The sequence below is a fragment of the Gymnodraco acuticeps genome, unplaced genomic scaffold, assembly GCF_902827175.1.
Source record: "Gymnodraco acuticeps unplaced genomic scaffold, fGymAcu1.1, whole genome shotgun sequence".
NCBI lineage: Eukaryota > Metazoa > Chordata > Actinopteri > Perciformes > Bathydraconidae > Gymnodraco > Gymnodraco acuticeps.
This window is the reverse complement of record NW_022989747.1, coordinates 946241-970589: the sequence shown is the minus strand read 5'-3', so window position 1 is coordinate 970589 and position 24349 is coordinate 946241. Positions and strand designations below refer to the sequence as shown.

At 38.9% G+C, this 24349-nt stretch overlaps 1 protein-coding gene across 18 annotated transcripts in view; it reads left to right on the top strand.

The window, feature by feature from the left end:
- amot (angiomotin) overlaps positions 1-24349 on the top strand; it is a 106994-nt gene that overhangs the window by 22132 nt on the left and 60513 nt on the right. For 9 of the 18 annotated variants that reach the window (XR_004568953.1, XM_034215546.1, XM_034215335.1 and 6 more), the window contains 3 exons: positions 9409-11053; positions 12214-12274; positions 14254-15232. Coding sequence is in view for 17 of the 18 variants with exons in the window: in XM_034215546.1 (XP_034071437.1) it covers positions 10931-11053; positions 12214-12274; positions 14254-15232 (1163 nt within the window). In the remaining variant the exon portion in view is untranslated. Of the gene's footprint in view, positions 1-9408; positions 11104-12213; positions 12275-14253; positions 15233-24349 lie in introns of all 18 variants that reach the window. The other 9 variants (XM_034216195.1, XM_034216279.1, XM_034216134.1 and 6 more) reach the window with 7 other exon arrangements.

Below are 24349 nucleotides of genomic sequence, written 5' to 3'. Positions count from 1 at the left end.
TACTTCTGTAATTGATGAGTTTAGATACGCTTGATCTAAATCAGATAATGTAGGTAAATTAATGTTATGGAGATAATAGTCCAGTTCATCTTGTGAGTAATCACTTTGAGATTTGTATAATTTGTTATAAAATTCATAAAAAGTCTGGTTAATCTGTTTTGGGTGGCAGGTTATCTTGTTGTCTTTCAGACGAATTGCCTTTATAGCCCTTTCTGCTTGCTGCTTCTTTAATTGATAGGCAAGTAGTTTACTTGGTTTATTGCCAAATTCATAATTATTTTGTCTGATAAGATTCATTTGTGTTATGATTTCATTTGTTAAGTCAATATTTAATTTAGCTCTGGCTGTGTTTAATTGTTTCCAGTTTTCATCTGTTGATGCGGATTTATGAAGTACTTCACATCTGTTTACTTCTCTTTCAAGTTCTTGTCTGAGCTTAATTTTTTCACGTTTTTTAAAAGATGTGTATGAGATAAGTCCTCTTAAAGTAGCTTTTGCAGCTTCCCAAATAATATTCGGATCTATAGAGGGGTCATTGTTTTCTTTTATATAGTAAATTATCCACATTCGCATTTTTAATTTTTATTTTTCGTCTAAGTCAGGAGTTATCACATTTCCAGCGCCTGGATACCAATTCTCCACTCTCCAAGTGAATAGTTAAATGAACTCTTGCATGATCTGAAATATTAATGGAATCAATTTTACATTCTTTTACCCTATGCATGTATTTTGAGGGAATACAAAAATAATCTATTCTAGAATAAGAGTTGTGGACATTTGAAAAGAAAGTGTAATCTTTGACATCCTGATTTAGTTGACGCCATAGGCCGCATTCTGCACAAAGCCCCTGAAGGACCTTTGAGGATTTAAGATTGTGGCTCTTGGATTGGTTAGATTTATCTAATGTAGGGTTAAGAGTGCAGTTAAAATCGCCGCCCATCAGTCCTAATCCTTTACAATTTTCATTGAAGAGCAGCACCATGTCTGACATGAACATTGGTTCATCTATATTGGGAGCATAGATATTTAAAAAGGTGATTGGGGTTCCAAAAATAGTACCAACAACCAAAACAAACCGACCATTTGGGTCCGTAACTAATTGTTCTAATTCGAATGGGCAAGTTTTGTTTATCACAATAGCTGTCCCTCTACTATGGGTTTTATATGATGAGAAATACACCTGACCTATCCAATCTCTTTTCAATTTAAGATGTTCAGTATCTGAGAGAAAGTTTTCTTGTAAGAAGACCACATCAGCTTTGTCTTTTTTAAGAAGAGATAATACTTTATTCCTTTTTATGGGGTTTCCCAAGCCTTTAATATTCCAATAATATATTTTCATGTTTTGCATGGTGACTGCTCCAAAACTGAATTCTAAATAGTCAGAAATGTAGCTGAAAATATAATGATCAGTTCAAGCACTCTGCTGTCTCTCTACGGCAAAGGGAAAGGTGTGTCCCCATAAATCAGTGTTTGAACTGGTACGAGGAAAAAGTGTGTGTGTAATATTCTGCCTTCATTATTTTTACACTCACACAAAAGAAAAGATTACACAGCAATCCACCCTTTTCTTTTAAGTTACAAGCAGCGGAAGACTCTGGTATTTTTGACAGTTGGCAGAGTAAACTCTGGTAAAGCAGTTACACGTATAAGGGAGCGGCTTAGTTGTGAGCTGCCAGATCTACCTGCCTTTACCTCACAGCCCCACCCGTCAGGATGAAGTGAGGTGAAATAGGTAGACAGGGCGGGAAAACATTGGATAAACTCATAGGTTTTCAACCAAATGTGTTTAGGAGAAGATACAGGGATTTCTTTTTTTGAGAGAAACAAACAGGTAGGAGACATTTTTAAAACTTTAAATAATTAAAAACGATGACGATTTAAGCAAACAAAAACAAGGGTTTTCTGCTATTATGATGCCCTGAAATTCTGGTGATTATTTTGTAAGTAGATTCACTTAATCTTATGTGTCTTGTTGTTTCTGTTTTTATTGGGATATAATTCTTCCGTAATTGACATCCAAACAATAACCTTAAATGAGTGATGACCAAAGAATGTGGTAGTGTGGAAAAGCATGTGCATACTTGCAACTCAAGACTGATAGACAACTGACTTTATTTTTCCAATTTATATTCTGAATTAGTTCAATACCAGTTCACAGGGTTTGTTAGAGTTACAGAGTACAGCCTTAATTCCCACGGAAGTCCAAACTTTAAAATTCTAGGCCGGGATCAAAGTTCTTCCATCAATAAGATTACAGCAAGTCAATGTATGAGCCAGTTTCCTGACTGGCGATGAAGTTCTGATTTGAGGGAATGTTGTCACCTGCGATTTTCTACTGCAGTCCTGACTCGATTTTAGTTCCTATTTTGTATGGTGACCAATCCAAACCAGGCTGGTTGATTGCTTTGTATGATTGGTTTAGAAGTAGGGCTGCACGATTAATCGACTCGAAATTGCGATATCAGCTTGTGCGATAACATAACCGCAATAGGCTGCGATTGAATTACATTTAAAAATGTGCGTGGTGTAGAGCCGATGAATGGGAGTCAAAGGCGGTGTGTTTAATATGGAACTCAACACTTTATTTTCCATTGAACTACACACACAAGAACGTGCTAGATGCATGCTACTGTGAAGCTGGAATGCTAACAACAGGAAACGGAACACCAAGAAGGTTTCTAATTTCTGTAATTCCCCTCCTCAACTCCTATCCTCGTGTCTTAGTCCCGCCCACAGGAGATGCGAGCAGAGGAGTCGAGGAGAGAGGAGTGGAAGCAGCAGGTGTTTAGAGGAATTAGAAATCCTCTCCTCTGAGCGGTCATTTTAAAGAGACGTCCATTAATGATGACGGGAGGCACAGCACTCTGTCCGATGGGCAGAACTGTGTTCATGACAACTTATATATTTACTTGAATTAATTGACAGTGCGGTATGAGACAATAACAGGCTACAGACTCTTTTATACTCCACTGTTGCCGCAGAGTTATAAAACAGTGTAAATGAATCAGGAGGACACATTTTTATATTACAGTTAACACTAACCTTTTGATATCGCCTTATTTAAATGTATATATCTCTGTTAATGTATTTACTTTATATCCGTTCATCTCCGTCAAGTTTTTTTCTTTGGGAACAGTATGGATGGGTACCGAGCCCCGGTATTAAACGGGCCCCGGGGCTGAATTATTAAAGACCGTGGTACCGTTAAGCTCCGACGTTCGGTCTTTTTATCGGTACTGGAGACATGTACAAAATATGTCGTATGTATTATTGCTACACAAACATTATATTGCAGTTTTAGTTTCGCCAACTCCGTTTCTAATACGCAAAAAGACTGCAAAATGCGTCTATGATTATTTTTAGTATTTTCGATCTTTCCAATCCAGTCGAGAGATCTCTCTCTCTCCCCCACCTGCTTGGGAGGGGGCGGGGCAGTTTACACACACGCAGCTGCTACATGCAGCAACACACGGAGGAGATGGCAGAGAGAACGCGCTTCAAGGTATGATTGAACTTTACCCGTCTCGATGTGGACAATCCTCGTGACCAAAAGCGCAATAAGAGTTTAGCATGTAAGGGCGGTAACACGAGCAGTTTGTCTAAACATTTAGCAAAAGTGCACCACATTGAGACAGAGAAATACACCGGGTTCGACTATTTTTCTAGTAGTGCCCCATCCATGAGTAACTTTTCCACGTCAGGTATTATGTATGCTAGCAGCAACACACGGAGTTAACTACATTATACAAACATGGGTTAATGATTAGAGGTAACTGAGTTATTTATTTTGTTAAAGTTTCAGCTATTCTGTCTTCAGATTATTTAATATGATTTGTTAAAGCATTGTTGTTTCTTTTGATGTAAAATTGTATTTTATTTAAATAAAAAGCAATGTTAGTTTTGTTCACAATTAGTTTAGTTGGTTTACCAACCGATAAGAGTACCGTTAAAAGACCGGACCGATAAGCGGTATCGATAAAAGTAGTAGTACCGTTAAAACCTTAACGATACCCATCCCTAGGGAACAGTAGCTTCTTGTTAATAGAACAAAGTTGCCTTCAAAATAAAAGCATGTCTAAATAAAACAGGAAGTTGAGTTAAATTACCCTTAAAGGTCCCATGACATGGCCAGTTCTACAGATCATAATTCTATTGTTGAGCTCTACTAGAATGGATTTACATTGTTCAATGTTCCAAAATCACATTGGTTTCTCATACTCTGTATAGTATGTGTATTCACTCTCTGTCCTAAACGGCTTGTTGGAGCTCCTGCCCCCCCCCCCCCCCTCCCTATGAACCCACTGTGCTCTGATTGGTCAGCTCGCCCACTCTGTTCTGATGAGTCCACCACCGTTACAGCGGAACATCAGTGATTATGTGTTACAATGGCGTTGGCAACCATAAAATGACACCAGTAATTACAAACACAATTCTGCGTGGGGTCTGGGTGCCGTGTTGGCGGGACGTTGCAGGGCTTGCTGCTGCGCCCTTTGAGCGGACAGTGTGAGCTGGATTACTGGTGTCGTTTCCTGGTTGCTGCGTGGGGTCTGCGAGACAGCTCAGTGAGTTTGTGTGTGCTCAGGCTGAGTTTCGCCATGTCTCGCTGTCTCAGGCTGAGAAATCCGCGGAGCAGTGGCTGAGAGAGTGTGTGTGTGAGGAGCTCCACGGATTGGTCCATTTGGACCTGGGTATGGTCACTATACTCGGGAAGAAAAAAATGGAAAACGAGGTGTTCTGGGGAAGCATAGACAGGTCTTTTCTATGTTAGAGTTTTTACTCGCTACAGGGTGTACTTTGAGGGTTTGTGACTTTGCAGGCCGTTTACATGCAGAAAATAATCTATTTTAAATCGAAATCGCGATTTGAAATGATGGGATTATCAAATCGTAAAGCCTGCAATTTCTTATTTTTTTGTTTAATTTTTTGTGTTCTGTTCTTCTTGTGTGTCAGTCATCCACACCAATCAGAAGTGCTGTGCTCCACATGTACCAGCCATTGTTAACCAATCAGAAGTGGCCCATGATAGAAGGTATAGACAGATTGATCCAATCACCTGCCAAGTATTTTTGAAAGTGCCTGCCCTTTCCAAATGGCTTCCAATGGAGCTTTCCTAGATGGTTAGGTGAAACAAACCATCTGAGTCAGGTTAGCAATGCTCCATCACATGTTTCACATCTATTACAGGGTGAATCTTAAACTGAAGCTTGACTTTAAAGCAACCCAACGGAAGTTTCATGTAACTTTAGTTCTTTCACCTGTAGCTCGGGCTGCGGGGGTGCTAGAGACGGGAGCACGTTGATATAACCTTCCTAGCCGGAGAATGGCCGCATTTTACAATAAACTTCAGTTGGGTCGCTTAAAAACAAATATCGCGAATCGCAATCGCAATATCTTTCAAACATCGCAATTAGATTATTTCTCCAAATCGTGCAGCCCTAACGGGTAGTAACCGGAAAAGCATGACTTGGGACCTTTAAGAAATGTATACAATAGCAATGAAAGGAACAAAAACAATGCAATATCCTTTTCAGGTTCAATGGTTGTCAAAAAAAATGCTACATCTGTAATATGGCGACTCTTTGGGTATCACTTGTATTTAACATATATGTTGTTCCAATTGTAGAGGTTACACAACATATGCCCCATTTTGCTACTTGCTTTTTTTTCTGTTACATCCTCATTTGTTCATTTGTTCAGATGTCTTATTTTATGAAAATATGTATGTTTTCTTAAATGTACTGTATAGTATTGCAGAAATTATGCATAAAAAAGAAGATTAATTAATTTTTGTGTCAAATTCTAAATTATTTTCAAAACAGTAGCCTACTACTAAGATACTTTTGTTATTGTATTTGTTTATGATTCTTTGAGAAATACAGATTTCAAAATGATCCTTTTTCTGTGCTATTTCCTTTCCCTGACCAAGCAAGTACATATTATACTTTGTTAATTAAATCGCAATCGCAATATTGTCCACAATATATATATATATATATATAGCTATATATATAGCTATATATATAGCTATCTATATATATATATCTATATATATAGCTATATCTATATATATATATAGCTATATCTATATATATATATAGCTATATCTATATAATATTAGAGATATATATATAAATATATATATATAGCTATATATAGATAGATATGGATATATATATATATATATATATATTCGCTATATATATAGATATATATATATAGCATATATATATATATATAATATAAGTATATATAATTATAGTATATATTATATATATATATAATATATATATAGCTATATATATAATATATATAGCTATATATATATATATATATATAGATATATATATATCGCTATATATATATAATATTATATATATATATATATAATTTAATATTATATTATAGCTTATATATATATATATAAATATATAATATAAGAAATATAATATAGATATATATATATATAATATCTGCTATATATATATATATATATATATTAGTGCGGTCAAAAATTATCGCGTTAACGGCGGTAATTACTTTTTGAATTAATTGCGTTAACATATTTAACAGCATTTAAACGCATGTGCAGAATGGCCCGCCCCATACGTGCCACCAGTGGCAGCGCCAGGGTATGGCTGGGGTAGGCTACACCCATACCAAGAAATGTCTTAGCCCCACCATGAAAAATGATGTTAAAGTAAGCAAAATAAAGTCTGCCAACTCGCGGAGTAAATTGCACAGACAGCAGTTAGTAAGATTGATTTCAGTAGCCACGGTTTTGAAAACTTTTGTCACGTAGTGATCGTCTTCTCAATAGAACATCTTTGATAACGGCGTGGTGTTGTTGCAGGAAGTCCCGACGGTAAACACATAACTGGTATGCAGGTTATGTGCGTAATCTGAAATGCGTACCGTCACTTGTGTCACAAAGCGCATTTGTGTACCGACATACTTGTGAAGCTTTTCCAGAAGGCGGTTAGATCACCGGACGACATAGTCGGTCTCCGTGTGCACAGACAGGGCTGCTGTTAACGTCGGTCTGTACAACGGAATTGTGCCAAAACTACGCCAACCGGCGGCGGAGGGAGACTCCCCCCTTCACTGGAGAACTGCGCTAAAACAGCTGATCACAACGTTCACACTGTGGTCACGAAGTACTCCACTAGCCGCCGCCCCCCCCCTCTGTCGACTTTCCTGAAGTACTCACCCGTTGATAGAAATCAACACGTAATTAATTAAGACCCCAGTTTGATGATTGATAGGTGTGTGTGGGTTGTCTTTCATTTTGACACGCAGAATTTTTTTATAATAAACATAGAATACTGTATGTTAAATAAATATATCCGCCTTCTTTCATTTATCTTTCCATTCCCACAACAATATACATAAATAAATGGCATATTTTGGACATAGTTCGAATGGTGATTAATTAATTAATTTTTAAACTGTGATTAATCTGATTAAAAATTGTAATCGTTTGACAGCCCTAATATATATATATATATCTAGCTAGCTAGCTGTGGGAGTCACGGACCTGAATTCATAGATCAAGGCACTGGATTACAGACTCTCCCGTTTTGCTAATCCGGTGCTTAAACAAATGGCCATACACCCCGGGCCGAAATGTCCTTATCCGAGTTCGAAATATATCTCAAATAATGTATGCACTGTCATTTCCCCACATAAACATAAAAGTCTGCAATTAAATGGTGTGCTCCACTCCCTCCTTGGCGCACCGATAACTTTCTCGTACCCACGAGATACTAACCCGTTATCCCGACTTTTTAATTAAAAAAAAATAAATAAATGTTATGTGACTTCACCCGTTATCACGACCTTTTTTTTTTTTTTGTTCCTTTTAGGGGCTCTGTACATTTTTTTAGAGTTGGATGATCTCCTTTTTGATTATTAAATGATCTTATCTGTGAGAGAATGCAAGATACTACCTTGGCATTCTCACATTCTTTGACGAACCAGAATTTTTAAATGACTGGAAACGTTTTCCCCCTCTTTTTTCACTTAAACTGTATCTTTCTTTTAACAGTATGATTAAGACCTTAGAAAGTCTTGCTTATTTTGTTCACATTTGTTACGTTCAATAACCTGGGACTGTATATGAATGTGTTGCTTGAATGATTTATAACAGATCTGAATGCAGAAAATAAATCCTCGCAAACCACTGGTTGACAATGCATCGTACTACTTCTCTGTTTAGCTGACGGTTTTATGCAAAGTGACACTTCAATACCATGACAATTTGACCTTTGAATTAGAAGGTGCCAAATTACAGCCTGCAACATAAAGTTGTATGCCAGTCATGTAGATAAAGGAATTGCTGTCTCTATAAAATGTTTCATGATAATTTAAGTCACATTGTTTGTCTCAATATAGATTGTGTGAATAGATAAATGATCCTTGTGTGAATGTGAAATCTGTACATGTATATAACTTCCCACTAATATTAAACAAATATTTGTACACTCATTAAAAATATTTTTGCAAATACGCAAACAAATTTCACATATAAAAATAAAATCTGTGAATATGTCCATCCTCCACATCTGGCAGTGTGAATTTTAAATCTAATTCAAAATTAGATATGCTCCACCCCTGTTATATTATTTAGTTTACTGGAGTAAGATACTTAAATGCATATACATACAGTCAAGAAAGTTTGTTGGCCTCTTACGAAAGCTAAGCCTCTAATTTGGTTCTTTGTGGCAGTTAAACAAACTACATTTATTTCATCTGCATCTTCATTGGGCTCTCTCAATGAAAACATCCTCCCCTCTGTCATGAACCTTGGAGTGACTTTCAGTAGCACTTTTAAATTCAACAAGCAGGTCAGCACCGGAGTCAAATCCTGCTTTTTTAAAACAACATTATTGGCCAAAACCAAGTCGTATTTATCTTTTAAAGATCTAGAAAGGGTTATTAATGCCTTTTGTAACTTCAAGACTGGTATATTGCAACGCTCTGTATGTGGGTATGGACCAGGCCTCAATTAAACGCCTGCAGCTAGTCCAAAATGCAGCCAGAGCTTTAAGGTCTGTTGACCAGCTGTTGCTAATGGTGCCCAAGACCAGGCTCAAAACCCGAGGTCAGAGCCTTCGCAGCAGCTGGCCCTAGGCTCTGGAACACTCTGCCCCACCATGTGAGGTCGGCCGAGACACTAGGGTTTTTTAAATCCTCACTAAAAACACACTTCTTCTCCCTGGCCTTCTAGTCAGAGCGGAGCATGACACCTGAATATTCCCTGTGTTTTTGTTTTTTATATTTCTGTTGTAAATTATTGTCTTTTATTGTGATTGTAGTAATGTGTTTTTATTACATGTACATCACTTTGGCTGGACCAAAAATCGCTTTTAAATGTGCTATATAAATAAAACTTGATTTGATTTGCAGAGAGACACCGACCATTTCCTCTACATCTTGGAGCTCTACGAGAGCCTGCTGATCCTGCAGGGAGTCAAGGACCAGGAGTTGAACTACGTGCCACCACAAGATCACAATCTCCTTAGATGGGTCAACCTCCACCATAAAAACATCAGCCCCATCTTACTGCTTACCATAAAGAAGCCCCACTCATTGGGTCTGCCAAAGCATCACAACATGAGCAGCTGTTGCCACTGAGCACTGTGAGAGCAGCCATACAGGTAGGTATAAGAGGGAGAAGTCTTCGGTATGGGAAATTAGGTTGGTTAAGGGAATATAGGGAGAAGTAAAGAGGCGAGTTTGAAGTTGGTAAAAGGGAGTGTAAGAGGGGGAGATTGTCAAGAGAACAGAGAAGCTTAAAGGACATTAAATGTGTGCAAAGGAATGCTCAACCAAAGAATAACAAACATTCTGGTTGGTTTAGCAGTCTGTGTGCACTCATCATTACAATTTCAGGTCGGAAACAATAGTGTACACACAATATCATATGCCGTACCTGATGAAATCAAGTCATTTACAGCATGTCATGTCAAAAAACAAAACCCAGGACATTTTATAATTTAATGAATTATACATTGAAGGTAACATATGAATTGTTTGACTGCGCGGCAGTGCGCGCGCGCACAGAGTCCTGCAAATGGTTTTAACACCATCCCATTTATGTTGGGTCAAACGCAACAATGGGCCAATAAAGGCAGAGAAGAAGACTGCAAGCTAATTAACATGGATATAAACAATGCAGAATTTAAAATATTGAAAAGGAGCAAGCTTTGCAGATGTTTGATTTTGAAGGTACTCTTTTTACATTTTTGGTAGGCCCAAATATTGAGGATTATAAGCAAACATTGTTTATATTCAACAAAACTCCAGCAGATTCTATTAATAATCAAGGTTTTTCAAAGTGTCAGATGTATGCTCTGCTATAATTGGTTGGTGGTCATTCTAATGTATAGCATGTAGGAGTGCACATGTGTTCTGGTGTTTTTTTCCTGTGACACCAATGACTAAGTTATGCTTATTGTGGTTGGTGTAAAATAAAAATGACATCTTAACACCATACTATTTAATTCTCTCATTGCCTATTCTGAATGACAGAGGTCCATATCAGAAATATTTTTCATTCAATTGAATGCGCTAAGCAAGCAGTCTATTCTTTTGTGCCGTTAGTTTATCAGTGTTAACAAGTACTTATGCCCATTTTTTTTACCACAGTATGACCTCTGTGAAATACAGCGTGTAAATAGGTCAGCTTTGGAGTATTTGTGCCAAGATATTCTAGACATGTCAGTCCCAAAACTGTTTCTGTTTGTTTCAATATTTTTGTGTGACGCAACATACAAGTTTATCGCCCCAGAATATAATACTGCTCCAAAAACATTCTGGATTTACCGAGTACATTCAACAGAGGAATTTACTTCACATAATAAAAAGCAAACACATGGCAATGACAATTCAGTGAGTCACTGCTTTCCTCATAACGGCATCATCTGTCATGCCATTTGTTCCTTTCTCAGCTCTATTTAATATTTGTTGTGTTTCTTTCTTTCTTTTTTGCTCTATCCACCTGTTGTGGACCCCACCCTATCTGTCCGTCCTGTTGCTGGCTGTGAAGAGGGCAAGTCAGAGAGAAGATGTTGGCATGCACTGCAGGATATGGCTGTTGAAGTATGTGGGAGGGTCTTTAGGGCTAGGTAGTGGAACAAAATCATCATGGCTACAGCCTATTTATTTTTTTCACAAAAATGATAGGCTGCTATCTACATTAAACTAACAAGAACGGAATCAAAGATACTTTATTGATGGCTTGTAAAGGGCTACAATACAAACTGTCAATGTGCCTTAGTGAGTAGCCCTGAGAACAGGCAAGCATCAAGGACATTTTGTCCAAACACCCTTTCATCACACATGCTGAGGACCTTCTGAGACAGTCCATTTAAACATTTGCCACTCATTCAGTCTGCATAAAAAGAACTCTGCACATTTTCCCTACATTGCTGCCCATTTTCAGACTCATCATTCTTCAGACACCCTTCATCTCCTAGCTTCTTCCTCTATTAACCATTAAGGATGACAGTTAACAGTTTATTTGATATGTTTGGATGTTCAATACATGATATTTGTATAAGGCTCTATGATCTCTGTGAAATCTGTCATGCTTGCACAGATTTGCTTTTGAGCTTCACATGAGCAAAACCACACTGCCCAAGAAAAATGCAGATTACTACAGTAACTTCAGGTTAGTAGCCAGGTGACCTCGGTGATGATGTATCATTTTAAGCAACAAAAACCTAACAGAACTGTCCAGAGGGCACAAGGGACTACGGCTGGAACGGCAAACAGGACAGGAACATAAACGAAGAATTGACCAAGAACACTCAAAGACAGGCCTAAATACACACAAGATTTATCACAAAGACACAGCTGGAAAGGGCACGTGAAAAACAATCAGACACAGGAAGTAAAACAGGACAAGACACAAGGAGGAAATATATTTCAAAATAAAACGGGAAACATATACACAAAATTAAGATCATGACAAAATCTTTATTTCAGTTTTATTTTTTTTCATTTTCAAAAGACTTTCATGAGATGAAAAGTTACATATTGTATGCTGTTTGTTTAATTTAATTTGTTTCCAATGATATGATCTTCATGTCACCACTAAATTCCTATTTCACTTTTCTGTCTTCAGTTTTCAGATAATTGACCATTTGCTGACATATGCCCAAAGCTAACGCTTTTCTTTTTGTCCTATATGATTTTATTTACTTACAGATGTTTCGGAAAAAAGCATCTTCCTCCTTGAGAATGAGAAGAATAACAGAAAGCGCTAGATGTAATGATGAATTTATTTCTTTACTCATTAGAAAAAGGTGGATCAGTGTTCAGTTGGTAAAATGTTGTGTTGTCAAAGAAACCACACTGCATTGCAGCACAACAACCCCTAACAAATTTACAAATATGAAAAAAACATGTCGTTACATAAGTAAAAAAATGACAAAATTATCCTTTTTGATTAGCATCTTTCACAACAAATTATTCCCAGGTGGTTTACATTTTGACAACATTGGATGTACAACTGAAAACACATTGCTTTTGTCTTAAACCTTGCATGAAAGAGTCTGTGGGTCAGTTTAGATGATTCCAAGTCACTGGGTTTTGTTTTCCTTGCTTTCATTGTAATGAATTACAATCTATATATTTAAACAAAAAATTAAATGCTTTGTGAATGGATTCACTGTGATCTTCTGAGGTTCAAATTAAATCGCATATTTCAAATTGGTCCATCTTACTACCTAATAGCTGTGTTTTGTGACACATTTTTTGTCCTTCAGTTTTATTTTCAATAAAAACAATAAGAAGCTTTGCTGATGACATTAGAACAATCTATCTATGCCCGTGAAGCCTCGATCAAGGATGTAAAGATAAGCTCCACCTGCTTTCCAGACATTTGACACTGTCCCTGCCTTGATAGTACATTTGAAGACAATTATGATAACCAAAAAGACGATATCTCAAATATGCTGTCTTTCTGTGTTTTCTATGACATTTAAATAGATAACATGTTACATCAAACATTTTTTAATTTATAATAAAAAGAATGATTACATTTGCAAAGAAAATTTAGATTTGTGTCCCAATGCCTAAAAGGACACTATTCTTACAAAGCCGTTTAATGAAAATAAAAAGCAGTGATGCCATTCTCGGCAAATGACGCAAAAACACGTCAAAATATGAAAAAGTGGTAAGCAGCTCTGGCTACTTTCTTTTTGCATCAAGATAGGATCCCTTCAACCACATTTTGAATAGGTCGCCATATTTGCACATATCAAAAATCCTGTTTTTATTCAAGCTCTTATCTCAAACATAAATGTGTTTTTTGTGTGGCCCTGCACTTCTAACCCAGGCTCGCAAACGTTTGGCTAGTTGGTCTGTGTGAAATGCACAAAGCTGACTGTAAACAGGCAAGATGCATTGTGTCACTGTAACAATAAGCCCAACTGAGCCATATGTCTAAATCAGAAAATACTACATCTCCAAACCGAATATTCTATATACAGAACTCCTTTCTAAGTCAGAATATTGTCATGTTCAGAATAATAGCATATCATTATTGTGCATGTTAACATGGTCGTTGTCAAGACACTCCAGATTAGTGCTCAAAGGTTTCCTTTGATACTATGATGTTAAATTGAATTTGCATTCACATACAATTCTGTAAAATCATATAATGTTACTACAATGCCACTTTTGTCCTAAAAACAAAACCTCTGAAAGATGAACATTTTACGTAAGAACAATCCACAGGTAGCCATTTGTGTATCAGCATATCACAGCTTAGTTCAAACAAGGACAAACTGCTTTCTGCTACTTTGTGTATCTGCACTTTTCACTTTCTATTTTCAGTGTCGAAATTGCCTAGTTAACCATTCTTAAGTGACATTTTCTTTTTTTAGTATCCATATTTAGTCATTACACAGCTTGTATATTAATTATTTGGTTGAAATTGTAAGAGCTAATGTATGTTTTTGTTTGAGATCTGGGTTTGAGGTTTCAAGGTTTTATTGAAGGTTTGTCTGTGCAGGGTTGACAACAAATATTTTTCCTACAAGTTGGACAGGGATGGTGGTGGATGGTCCATGTGCAAATTTGACATGAATACTTTCTATCCTTCGCTTTTGTTTTGTTTCTTCCCTTTTTATTCTGAATGACTTCACATGGTTTAACCTTATTAAACTGTTTCTCTCATCTCTTTGTCACACTGCTTCCTTTTTCTTTCTCTCTCTTTCCACTTACTCTTCTTATACATCTCAGGGAGTATTGACCGTGGGCGAAGCGTGTCCTTCCATGAGGTTCGTAGCAAGCGTGAGGCAGAGATGAGGGCTGCCGCTGAGGAGTCGTCCATCAGCAACAATGTAGGAGGGGGAGGAAACACCGTCCTGCAGCGCCTCCTGCAGGAGCAGATGAACCGGAATTATGTGCTGCATCAACATCAGCAGCAACAACAACAAGGAGGGGGAGGAGGAGGAGGTTATGCGGTACCTGATGATCACTCCATGACCCCCCACATTGCCCGACAGGAGCCCCAGGGACAGGAGCTGCAGACGGACAACGGCCTCGAGAAGCTGGGCTCCAACAGAGGAGGAGGTGGGAGCAGTGGAGGGGGAGGATGTTTGGGGACTGTAGGTGGAGGAGGAGGCAGCAGTGGATGTGTTGGAAGTGTCCATGGGCAGTGTCCAAACCCTGAGGACCTCCCTACGTATGAAGAAGCCAAAGTGCAGTCGCAATACTTCCGTGGCCATGGTCCTCCTTCTCATCAGCAAAACAACCAGCTCCAGCAGCCCCCTCTCTCGGCCTCGGTGGGTACTGCCTTCTACGTCACTGGGGTGACCAGCACCAAAGTTCGCACTGAGGGTCGGCCCACAGTTCAGCGGGTGAGTGGAACAGGGAGGGTGCACCAGGACGATGGGCTGAAGGATCTAAAGCAAGGACACGTTCGGTCTCTCAGCGAACGACTAATGCAGCTCTCCCTGGCCACTAGCGGTGTGAAGGCCCATGCTCCTGTCACTAGTGCCCCACTCTCTCCACAGCTGCCCCCGCCAGGGCCACCGGGGGACTATTACAAGCCGCAGCATCGCGGCCCACCTCCAGACTACCCCTTCAGAGGAATTGGCTCTCCTAGCAAGCAGCAGGAGCCTGGAGGAAATTTTTATCAGGAGCAGAGAGGCAGGGAGCAATCAAGGGAGGTGCTCCAAGTCCGATACCAGCCTCCGCCTGAGTACGGCTCATTCAGGTAGGAACCTGCGCACTCAAAGCCCCTCACCAACACCAGTATACATTATTAACCTCTTAAGCTCTGAGCCTGTTTTTCAGGTTTCAGGCACAACAACGACTATATCTTCACTTCTAAAAGGGGTAAATTAATAATATTTTCTCTCAAAGCAAGGTTACATCTGTGAGTTGGATGTAGAAGTGTCAGAATCAATATAGATGTTTTTATTTTAAAGTAAATTCAGATGGAACATAGTAAAAACATGTAAATTCTAATGTCCGCCTAAAATAAACCCATTACTTATAGTGAAAACCACCCTTGAATGATGGGTTAGTAGACTAAAAGCTTTAGGAATCCAAACTATAACATATAAGTACCCTGTATCAAGATTGATGCAAAACAAGTGAAATTTGACCTTTTTAGAGAGGTTTAGAAAAATAAAGTCCAGGCGGACTCACCTCTGGGTAATTTGGGAACCATCAGTTCCATTTGAACTTTTTCACTGTAAAAATCATTTTATTACTTTGAATTATCACTATAGGTATTCATTCCATCCAAATATAACTATTGTGAAAAAAAACAAAAAAACAAAACAAACATACTCTGTTATCCTCTAGGCCCCACGGACCCGAAATCGCGTAATATGCAGGAAACAACGTCTAAGGAACCTTAATATTTAATAAACTATGAATATTTTATATCCATATAACGGGGAAAAACTCATTTAACTGATCTTTTTCATTTATCTTTTCAAAAAAACCACACAATGCTAACAGTGAGCCTCTGAATTAGCCCCGAGCGAAAAATGCTAACCTATTACTGCACCGAAAATCACTCCTAGCTCCCTTATTATTTATCCTAGCTGCACATCCAACACATTGTTTATGATCGTAAAGACACAGAATCTAACGGTGCTATCCTCAACACTGAAAGATACAAACTCGCGACGTTATCAACAAAAACGTACATCAAAACAAGTGGCGCTAGGTACTAACATGCGCTAGGCTAACATGGCTTACCTTCCTCTTTGTCTGGTCTAAACTGGTCTTCAATGGCATTAAAACGATAAAAACGATGATGTAGTTAATCCATAGGTTAATATCCAATGGGGCTGTGTCCCCTTTGAAATGTTCTGATAATCTATAAGCAATAAAACTGCAATTCCGTTATCTGCTGTCCGCTCTGTGCTCCGTGCGCTCTGGGTCCTGCAATTCCTGCTTCCTTCCGTAGTAAACAATAAGTAAAGTCTGCTGCGTAATGTACTTACGCTGGCTGGCATTCTTCATACTTTACGCAGGACCATATCTCTGGAACCCATTGGTCGATTTGGGTGATTTACACCTTTTTCTTAACCATTACATCCAATAGAATCGATGGCTAGTTCCCAAATCCACGTAAACATTACCATTGCGGACGTAATAGAGAAGCAAACGAAGCATATCTGAAAGTACAAGCCTGGAAGGCAAAACTTTATACCCAGTATATTGCCATAAATATGATGATGGATTATCAGTAAACATTTCTACTTGACACAAAGACATTGGATTAACCTTGAGCGGCGTTTTTATTCCGTTGAACACAACTTTTGATCACAAATCAAAAAAGGTAAGATGTAATTATTGTAATATTTTTGAAACCGGATGTTGTTTACTTTCTCTTTTCTGGCTCATAGTTCCAGGAATTCGGGGTCGTACAGTGATGACATTACATGTGTGGAATCTGTGGAGTCTCAGCTTTAATCGGATATCTTGTTTGTGCAGTTACGATAAATAATAAGGGTATTTCTACCGTGAGTGCTGTGCAAAAGTCCGTTAGCATTAGTTAGCATTTTTTCGCTCCATGCTAATAAAAAGGCTTGTTATTACTCTTGTGTTTCTTTTAGCTAAAAATGGTTCACATTGTCAGTTAGCTGAGTTTCTTACCGTTAAAAGGGTATGGAACATTAATAGTTTCATAAATGTTAAGAAGCCCTGAGACATAGTCTCGTAAAAAAACGGTGGGAGGGGTCCACTGGGGGGACCCTCGGGCTTAAGAGGTTAAAGGTGCTTAGGTTATTAATTTTTTTGAACTAACAAAATAAAACTTTAACAGTTAATTAAACGAGCGACTGGCTGCGAGGGAGTTCGCCATCTTACAACTAGCAGGTTGTAGTGTTGCACGGTGTACCGATACTTGAAAGGTACCGCGATACCCTGCCGTTAAAAACTTTACGATTCCTCCGTTTCATTAGTATCGGTACTTTAAGAATGACGGGGAAAAGTACTCCGGTGAGAAAGCGCTGGTTTAATAAGAGCCATGTGTGTTGAGCACTCTGCTTCCACTCCCTTCACTGCAGCCGTGCCTGCAGTCCCTCCCCTCTCAAGCACGCTCTGCCTCCCCTCTCTCGTGCACTCGCTAGCTGCCAGAGCATGTGAGAAAACGGGGAGCAAGTGGGAGTGCAACTGACGCTGCGCCTCGGCTTGTTGACAAAAAAGACGCCAGAAGCTACATTTGGAAGTATTTGAGCTATATCTCTGACAGTGAGGGCAAGCCTACGGACACCACGAGGCCTGTCTGTAAGAAATGTTTTAGATCCCTGCAAACCAAGGGAGCCAACACATCAAACTTGGCTAAGCACCTCGCCGACCGGCATCCAGAGCTGTTTCAAGAATTTAAAGACAGACAGGTTAGCGAATGTGATAGATAACATAATTACATCATGCTCAAGCCCATGCCCTCAAATCTAAGTCAAACAAGTGTAATTTATTTTGTGACAAACGAACGTTTTCGTAGTTTGACGAGGCAATTAATGGCAGATAACTGTCTAATATGGCTATCTTTTTAGCTAACTTACCAATGTGGCTAACATCTGCAATGTACATTTTGTCAATAATTAGGGCTCGAGCACGGAGCGCTAGGACCCAACGGCGTCCTAGCACGAAGTGCGAGGAACCTATTGTTATTGGTGGAATTATTCCTATTATTATTTTTCTGCTGGCGTTTCCTGTTTTTGAGGCCTTTAGGACGGTTCAAAAGTTGTATAATTTTGCACGGACGCCAGGACTGGTGAAAAATACATTATTCTGGAGTCCTAGCACGAAGTGCGAGGAACCTATTGTTATTGGTGGAATTATTCCTATTATTATTTTTCTGCTGGCGTTTCCTGTTTTTGAGGCCTTTAGGACGGTTCAAAAGTTGTATAATTTTGCACGGACGCCAGGACTGGTGAAAAATACATTATTCTGGAGTCAATGAGTTCAAATTGTCCAACGTGCTTGCTAGCGTCACCTATGAAAAACCCATTTCGGAATACATTTACAAAGTCGCACCGTAACTCCGAATGACCTGAAATTTTGCACACATATCCGGGAGGACCTGCTCTAGAAATAATCCTCTTGGAACCCTAAGCTCCGCCTACATTTTTTTTTTTTTATTAGCATAATTTACATCAACAGTTAAATATTCATTACAATTAATATTTCCAGTTTTTTAACACCAAACTTCGTATACAGCATCGGTGGAGGGTCAGACACATTACCCTAGGAGATGAGCATGTTCAAACGATAAATATTTCCGCCATGAATTAAAAGGTACTCTCAAAAAGGCGGGGCTTAGAAAGAAATGCTCATAACTCATCAATAATGTATCCAAACATCACAGATTTTGGTAAATAGGTTGAATATGTCTTGGGGAATATGCTTAACAAATAATTTCCATTTAGGACTATAGGGGGCGCCAAAAACACCACCAATTTATAACTCAAGAGCGGATGGACGAATTATTATTACTATTTTTTACACATAATCTCGGGGTGACTACGAACTCAGAATTAAAGTGTCGCAACAAATGCATAATGTGGGCGTGGCCTATACATTTTTTTTTTTATTGCGGTAGCATAAAATGAGCTTCGGACGCAAAACTTGGGACACACGTCAGAGCCCAGGACCTTTTCGAGAATGTAAAAAAAAAACGTAAATTTTCAAAAACACTGCTCACTAGCTATTGTGTGGTAGTCACATATCATTTCTCAGAACTTCACGAATTTTGGCACAGACATTCCTCCTGGAATTGCGGACATATTTGTACATAAATTCCATTAGCCCCGCCCCCCAATAAGTCGGCCATTTTGAAATATGTGCGTTTTTTATGCATTTTAAGCACATTCTTGCGCACTCCTCCTAGGGGAATGATCGGAAAAATTCCAATCCAGGACACGTTCAGCCCCTATCCAATATGATACTTAATTGAGGAGCACATTTTTGAAAAATTACTCGTGGAGGTCGTAAGCTAACAGCGAATACACCATTTTTGACGATTTACATGTCGCAAATTACTCCAAACTACTCGGATATAGTTATTCTGATATTCACAAAACGCTATATACATAATGCTATTATGATTGCACATATATTTCAAATTGCCTTCCATTAGCCCCGCCCCCCAGAAAGTCGGCCATTTTGAAAAATGTGCGTTTTTCAGCCATTTTACGCACGTTCTTGCGAACTCCTCCTAGGGGAATGATCAGAAAAATTCCAATGAAGGACAGGTTTAGCCCCTATCCAATAGGATACTTAATTGAGGAGCACATTTTTGAAAAATTACTCGTGGAGGTCGTAAGCTAACAGCGAATACACCATTTTTGACGATTCACATGGCGCAAATTGCTCCAAACTGCTCGCATATAGTTTTTCCGATATTCATGAAACGCTGTATACACATTACTATTATGATTGCACACATATTTCAAATTGGCTTCCATTAGCCCCGCCCCCCAGGAAGTCGGCCATTTTGAGAAATGTGCGTTTTTCATGCATTTTAAGCACATTCTTGCAAACTCCTCCTATGGGAATGATCGGAAAAATTCCAATCCAGGACAACTTCAGCGCATATCCAATGTCATGCTACATTGAGAAGGAATAGTCCTTCGCTCAAACGGGGAGCTCGTAGGCTAACGGAGAATGTACAATTTTTGACCAATTATATGAATAGAATAGAATAGAATTCCTTTATTGTCATCGCACCAGGTACAACGAAATTTAAAAAAGCAATCCTCGCAGTGCATTTCCACATAAAACTAATAAATATATCTATATAAACATATACACACATAAACATATGCTCACACATCCATACCAACATGCATACATGCCCGCACATTATTTAAATACAGTTTACAATATAAAAATACAGGGATGATATTTGGCATCTCTGATGTCGATCAGTTAATAAATTAATAAAACTATTAAAAAGTAGTGCAGTTGCAAGTTGTAACTGTGTGTGTGCTAGTGTCAGATAAGCTACTGAGACCTGCCTGTCTGCCTGGCACACACACACACACACACACACACACACACACACACACACACACACACACACACACACACACACACACACACACACTCTGTTAGTCCAACAACGCCCTTTGCTGGCGGCATATTCATTACAAAAGACACCTATACACTAGTGCTGGGGGGAAACGATTATTTTGAAAACGATTAATCGGGCGATTATTTGATCGATTAGTCGACTAATCTAACGATTATTTTTCTGTTGTTCAATTCATAAAAAACGTAATGTAAAAAAAACGTAATGTAAAAAATTTATTTTTCACGATACTGTGTCTCAGGGGATCTTAATATTTAAGAACCTATTAATGTGTTATACCAGATTAACGGAAATAATCTCAGCTAACTGACGATACAAACCATGTTTACCAAAACAAAACACAAGTCTCATAAGAAGCATCTAAATGACCCCTGAGCGAAAAATGCTAACGGACATTGGCACAGAACTCAAGATAAAAGTACCCTTATTACTTATCGTAGCTGCACATACAATATATCCGATTAAAGCTGAGACTCCACAGATTATGTAGGTATATAGTATCATCACTGAGTGATCCGGACTCACGACAGGGGAAGCAAATACAGTCATCACAACACGTACCTTCACAGAGCTTCTAGGGAGATCGTCTCACCACCGTAGCTGTCAATCTGATCAAAAGACGTGTTCAATGGCATTAAAATGAGAAAAAACGTGGCTGAATCGGTTAATCCATAGGTTTTTAACGTCTATGTATAAAAAAATGATTGAATTTATAATCCATAATTCCATTTTATATAAAAATCGGAGAGCAAATGCTAGCTGCTAATGGTAGTCACCACAGCTAGCTGCTGCTTCTGCTAGGCTATGCAGCAGTCTCAGTGAGATATAAATATATAAATATCTTTGCGTTTTGGACTAACTTTAAAATATTCCCATGCTTTTGAAGACCTAGGGCGAGATGTTTTCGTTTGGGGGCTTCGTGCGCAATCCTGTGAGGAGGAGGTGGTAGCCGTTTCAGTCTCCATTGTGTTTGAAGTGCGATTGCGAACTGCTTGTTGCTTTGGGTGACCCACGTGTGTGTAGCGACGCGTCGACGCGGAAATATGTCGTCGACGATATTTTGAAGTCGTCGACGCGTCGCTACAGCACTACTATACACTCCCTAACCCTAACCCTACTGTTTATTTGTAGATATCTCCTAAAGCCTACAAATAAAGTGTGAAATGTAGGCCTGTTACATTTGTTATTGAGCGATATATATTATACACACTGTTCTGCTTTCTGCACTGACCTCAGCAGCTATTCTCACTGTAAACATCGCGTCACAATGAAAGCAATTGTGTTGAGAAAAAAAATAGCCTAACATCCAGGGGAGATGTGATTAGTGAGTAAACAAACGGTAAAGGGCAGAAAGTCTGATCATCTCAAATAACTTATAATCACAACGAGAACAGTTTGCAGAGCTGTGCTTCGTTGACAGAAGTCCAGCCATGCGTCACACCTCTTTTAAACATCACTGTTGGCTGAAATCGTCTCGGGAGAATACTTCAGTGTACCCTCGGTTATAGCTCCTCCAGACAGCCTCCTCGATAATCGATCCTCGACGAGCCTTTAGAGAATTTTTTTTTCCTTCGAGACGGCGCGCCGACATCCGTTTCCGGGTCGCTGCCGGAGGACCTGGGAGTCTGGGATGCGAAAATCATAGAAATGAGAAACGGCTCATTTCCCAGGACTCGCGCGCGTCTGCTTGATGCCGGGACGACCGGCTGCTCTCCCCGACAGGCGCACGGACGCGAGGGCCCGCTCATCACTGCGCGCACAAGTGCGACCACAGTTTTAATGATTTATATTACTGTACTATTACATGTTAATAAAATATAAAGTTAACTATCAAATAAATCACATAAACTCAAGTATAAAGAAGAGACCATGTTGTAAGAAAACACTTAACAGATAAACCAGGGCTGCCAACATTTGAGTTCAGCTTGGAGTGAGATTTTTTTTTGGTGAACCGAAAAAATAAACGTTCATGTGTACAGTGTTACAAATGTATTGAACATGTACAAACTAGGGTTTCCCATTAATGTACCGGGCGCTACAGTGGAATACGCACATACAGTGTACCCGCGACTCTTACAATGAAGGCTCGATAATCAGCTCACAGCATATAAAATGGCATATAGTTGTAAGCAGAGGTAAAGTGCTATTTTATAAGTAGGGGGGGGGTCCTCACCTCCTCTAGGGGCAGGGGCGGACTGGCCATTGGGAATACCGGGAGTTTTCCCAGTGAGCCGGTACCGAAAATTCACTGACAGGACAGAGCTCTCCCTCTCATTGTTTTAGAAACCGCTTCTAATATCCGTTAGCGCAGCTAGCTAACCAGATGCTAACAACAACAATGCAAATAGTGAGTTTGGTAGAAATATACTGTATAATAGTAAAGTTATTTAAGATGATGCCATAGTTATTGAAGATGTTACATTATAAATATTCCCTCCTAAGTATAGTATTCTCCTATACTTAGGAGACGTCATTTGTGTCTGAATAACGTTTTGTTCATGAGTTATTGATCTGTGAAATCAGAATCTCCCAATATCGTTCTAACTTTACTGAACTAAGCCAGAAGACCGTCTCATTTCGTAGACCGCTCGGTTTGCTGTTCCTTTACTTTATTTTTATATACATTTATTTTGGACGAAAAGTTAGCTTAAGGAAAGTGTGGTGTGAGTGCGTGAGATATGGGTTAATTGCGTGACTCTCATGCTCAATGCGTGAGTGTTGGCAGCCCTGGATAAACTACAATTTTATTGATCATGAAAATAATAAAAAATGTATCGAAAAAGAATCGGAATCGCAATTATTGACTTGGTATCGAAACCAAAATGTTGGTATTGTGACAACACTAGCAGGTTGTGCATTCGATCCCAGCCCCAGAGAAAACCTGTCTATGTATCCTTTGGCAAGATACTTAACTCTGAGTTTCTCCCGATGGCCAACGGTGTGTGAATTTGTATAATTGTTAGCTTCGCTAGAGCAAGTGGTACTGCTCTGCATGAAGAAGGTGTGAATGGGTGAATTACTTATTAAAGCATAATGTCTAGTTATAATGTTTGAAGCCTTTATATTGCTTTAATGGTAAACCTTACACGATTGTATTTTATGTAGACCTCCATCACATGTCTTTTGAGTGGTTGGCTCTATTTTGACTTCAGAGACTGAAATGATTCCCGGACACAGGGTGCGTTTCACTTCGGTTAAATGGATTCCTTGCGTCCCTCACTTGCGTCGTTTCCCTGCGACTAGTCCCTCCCACCAGGGAAGCATGGAGAGATGCAAGGAAACCACGAGAAGCAGGGAAATGAGTTTTAAGAGCAATGGGACGTCCTTTCCTTCGGAGCGTCACGTGAAGCGACGTCCGTTTGTGATGACTCCGCACAACTGATCGTCTGACAGCAGCTCTGTCCCTGTTATTTTCACACACACCCCCTTCTCTGTTAGTACACATTTACTGACACAAACATTTGTATCATCTGTTGTAGACCCAAATAAATAAAATAAAATAAGAACTCATTCTCAAAAAAGATAAACGCCATTCTTAAAATGTATAAACGGACAATAGTTTGATTAATATTGATTAGAGTGCACAATAGAAATAAAATAATTGAGAGAAGAAAAAGAGATATGTTATCTATCAAAACCCAGTTAGATTAACATTCATTGGATTGCACACTTTGTTTGTTTGTTTGGATATGTAGCACATTAACATTTTAATAGCACTTAATGACTGACTGAATGGAAATGAAAATAAATGAAAATGTAAAACGAAAAAAGCGA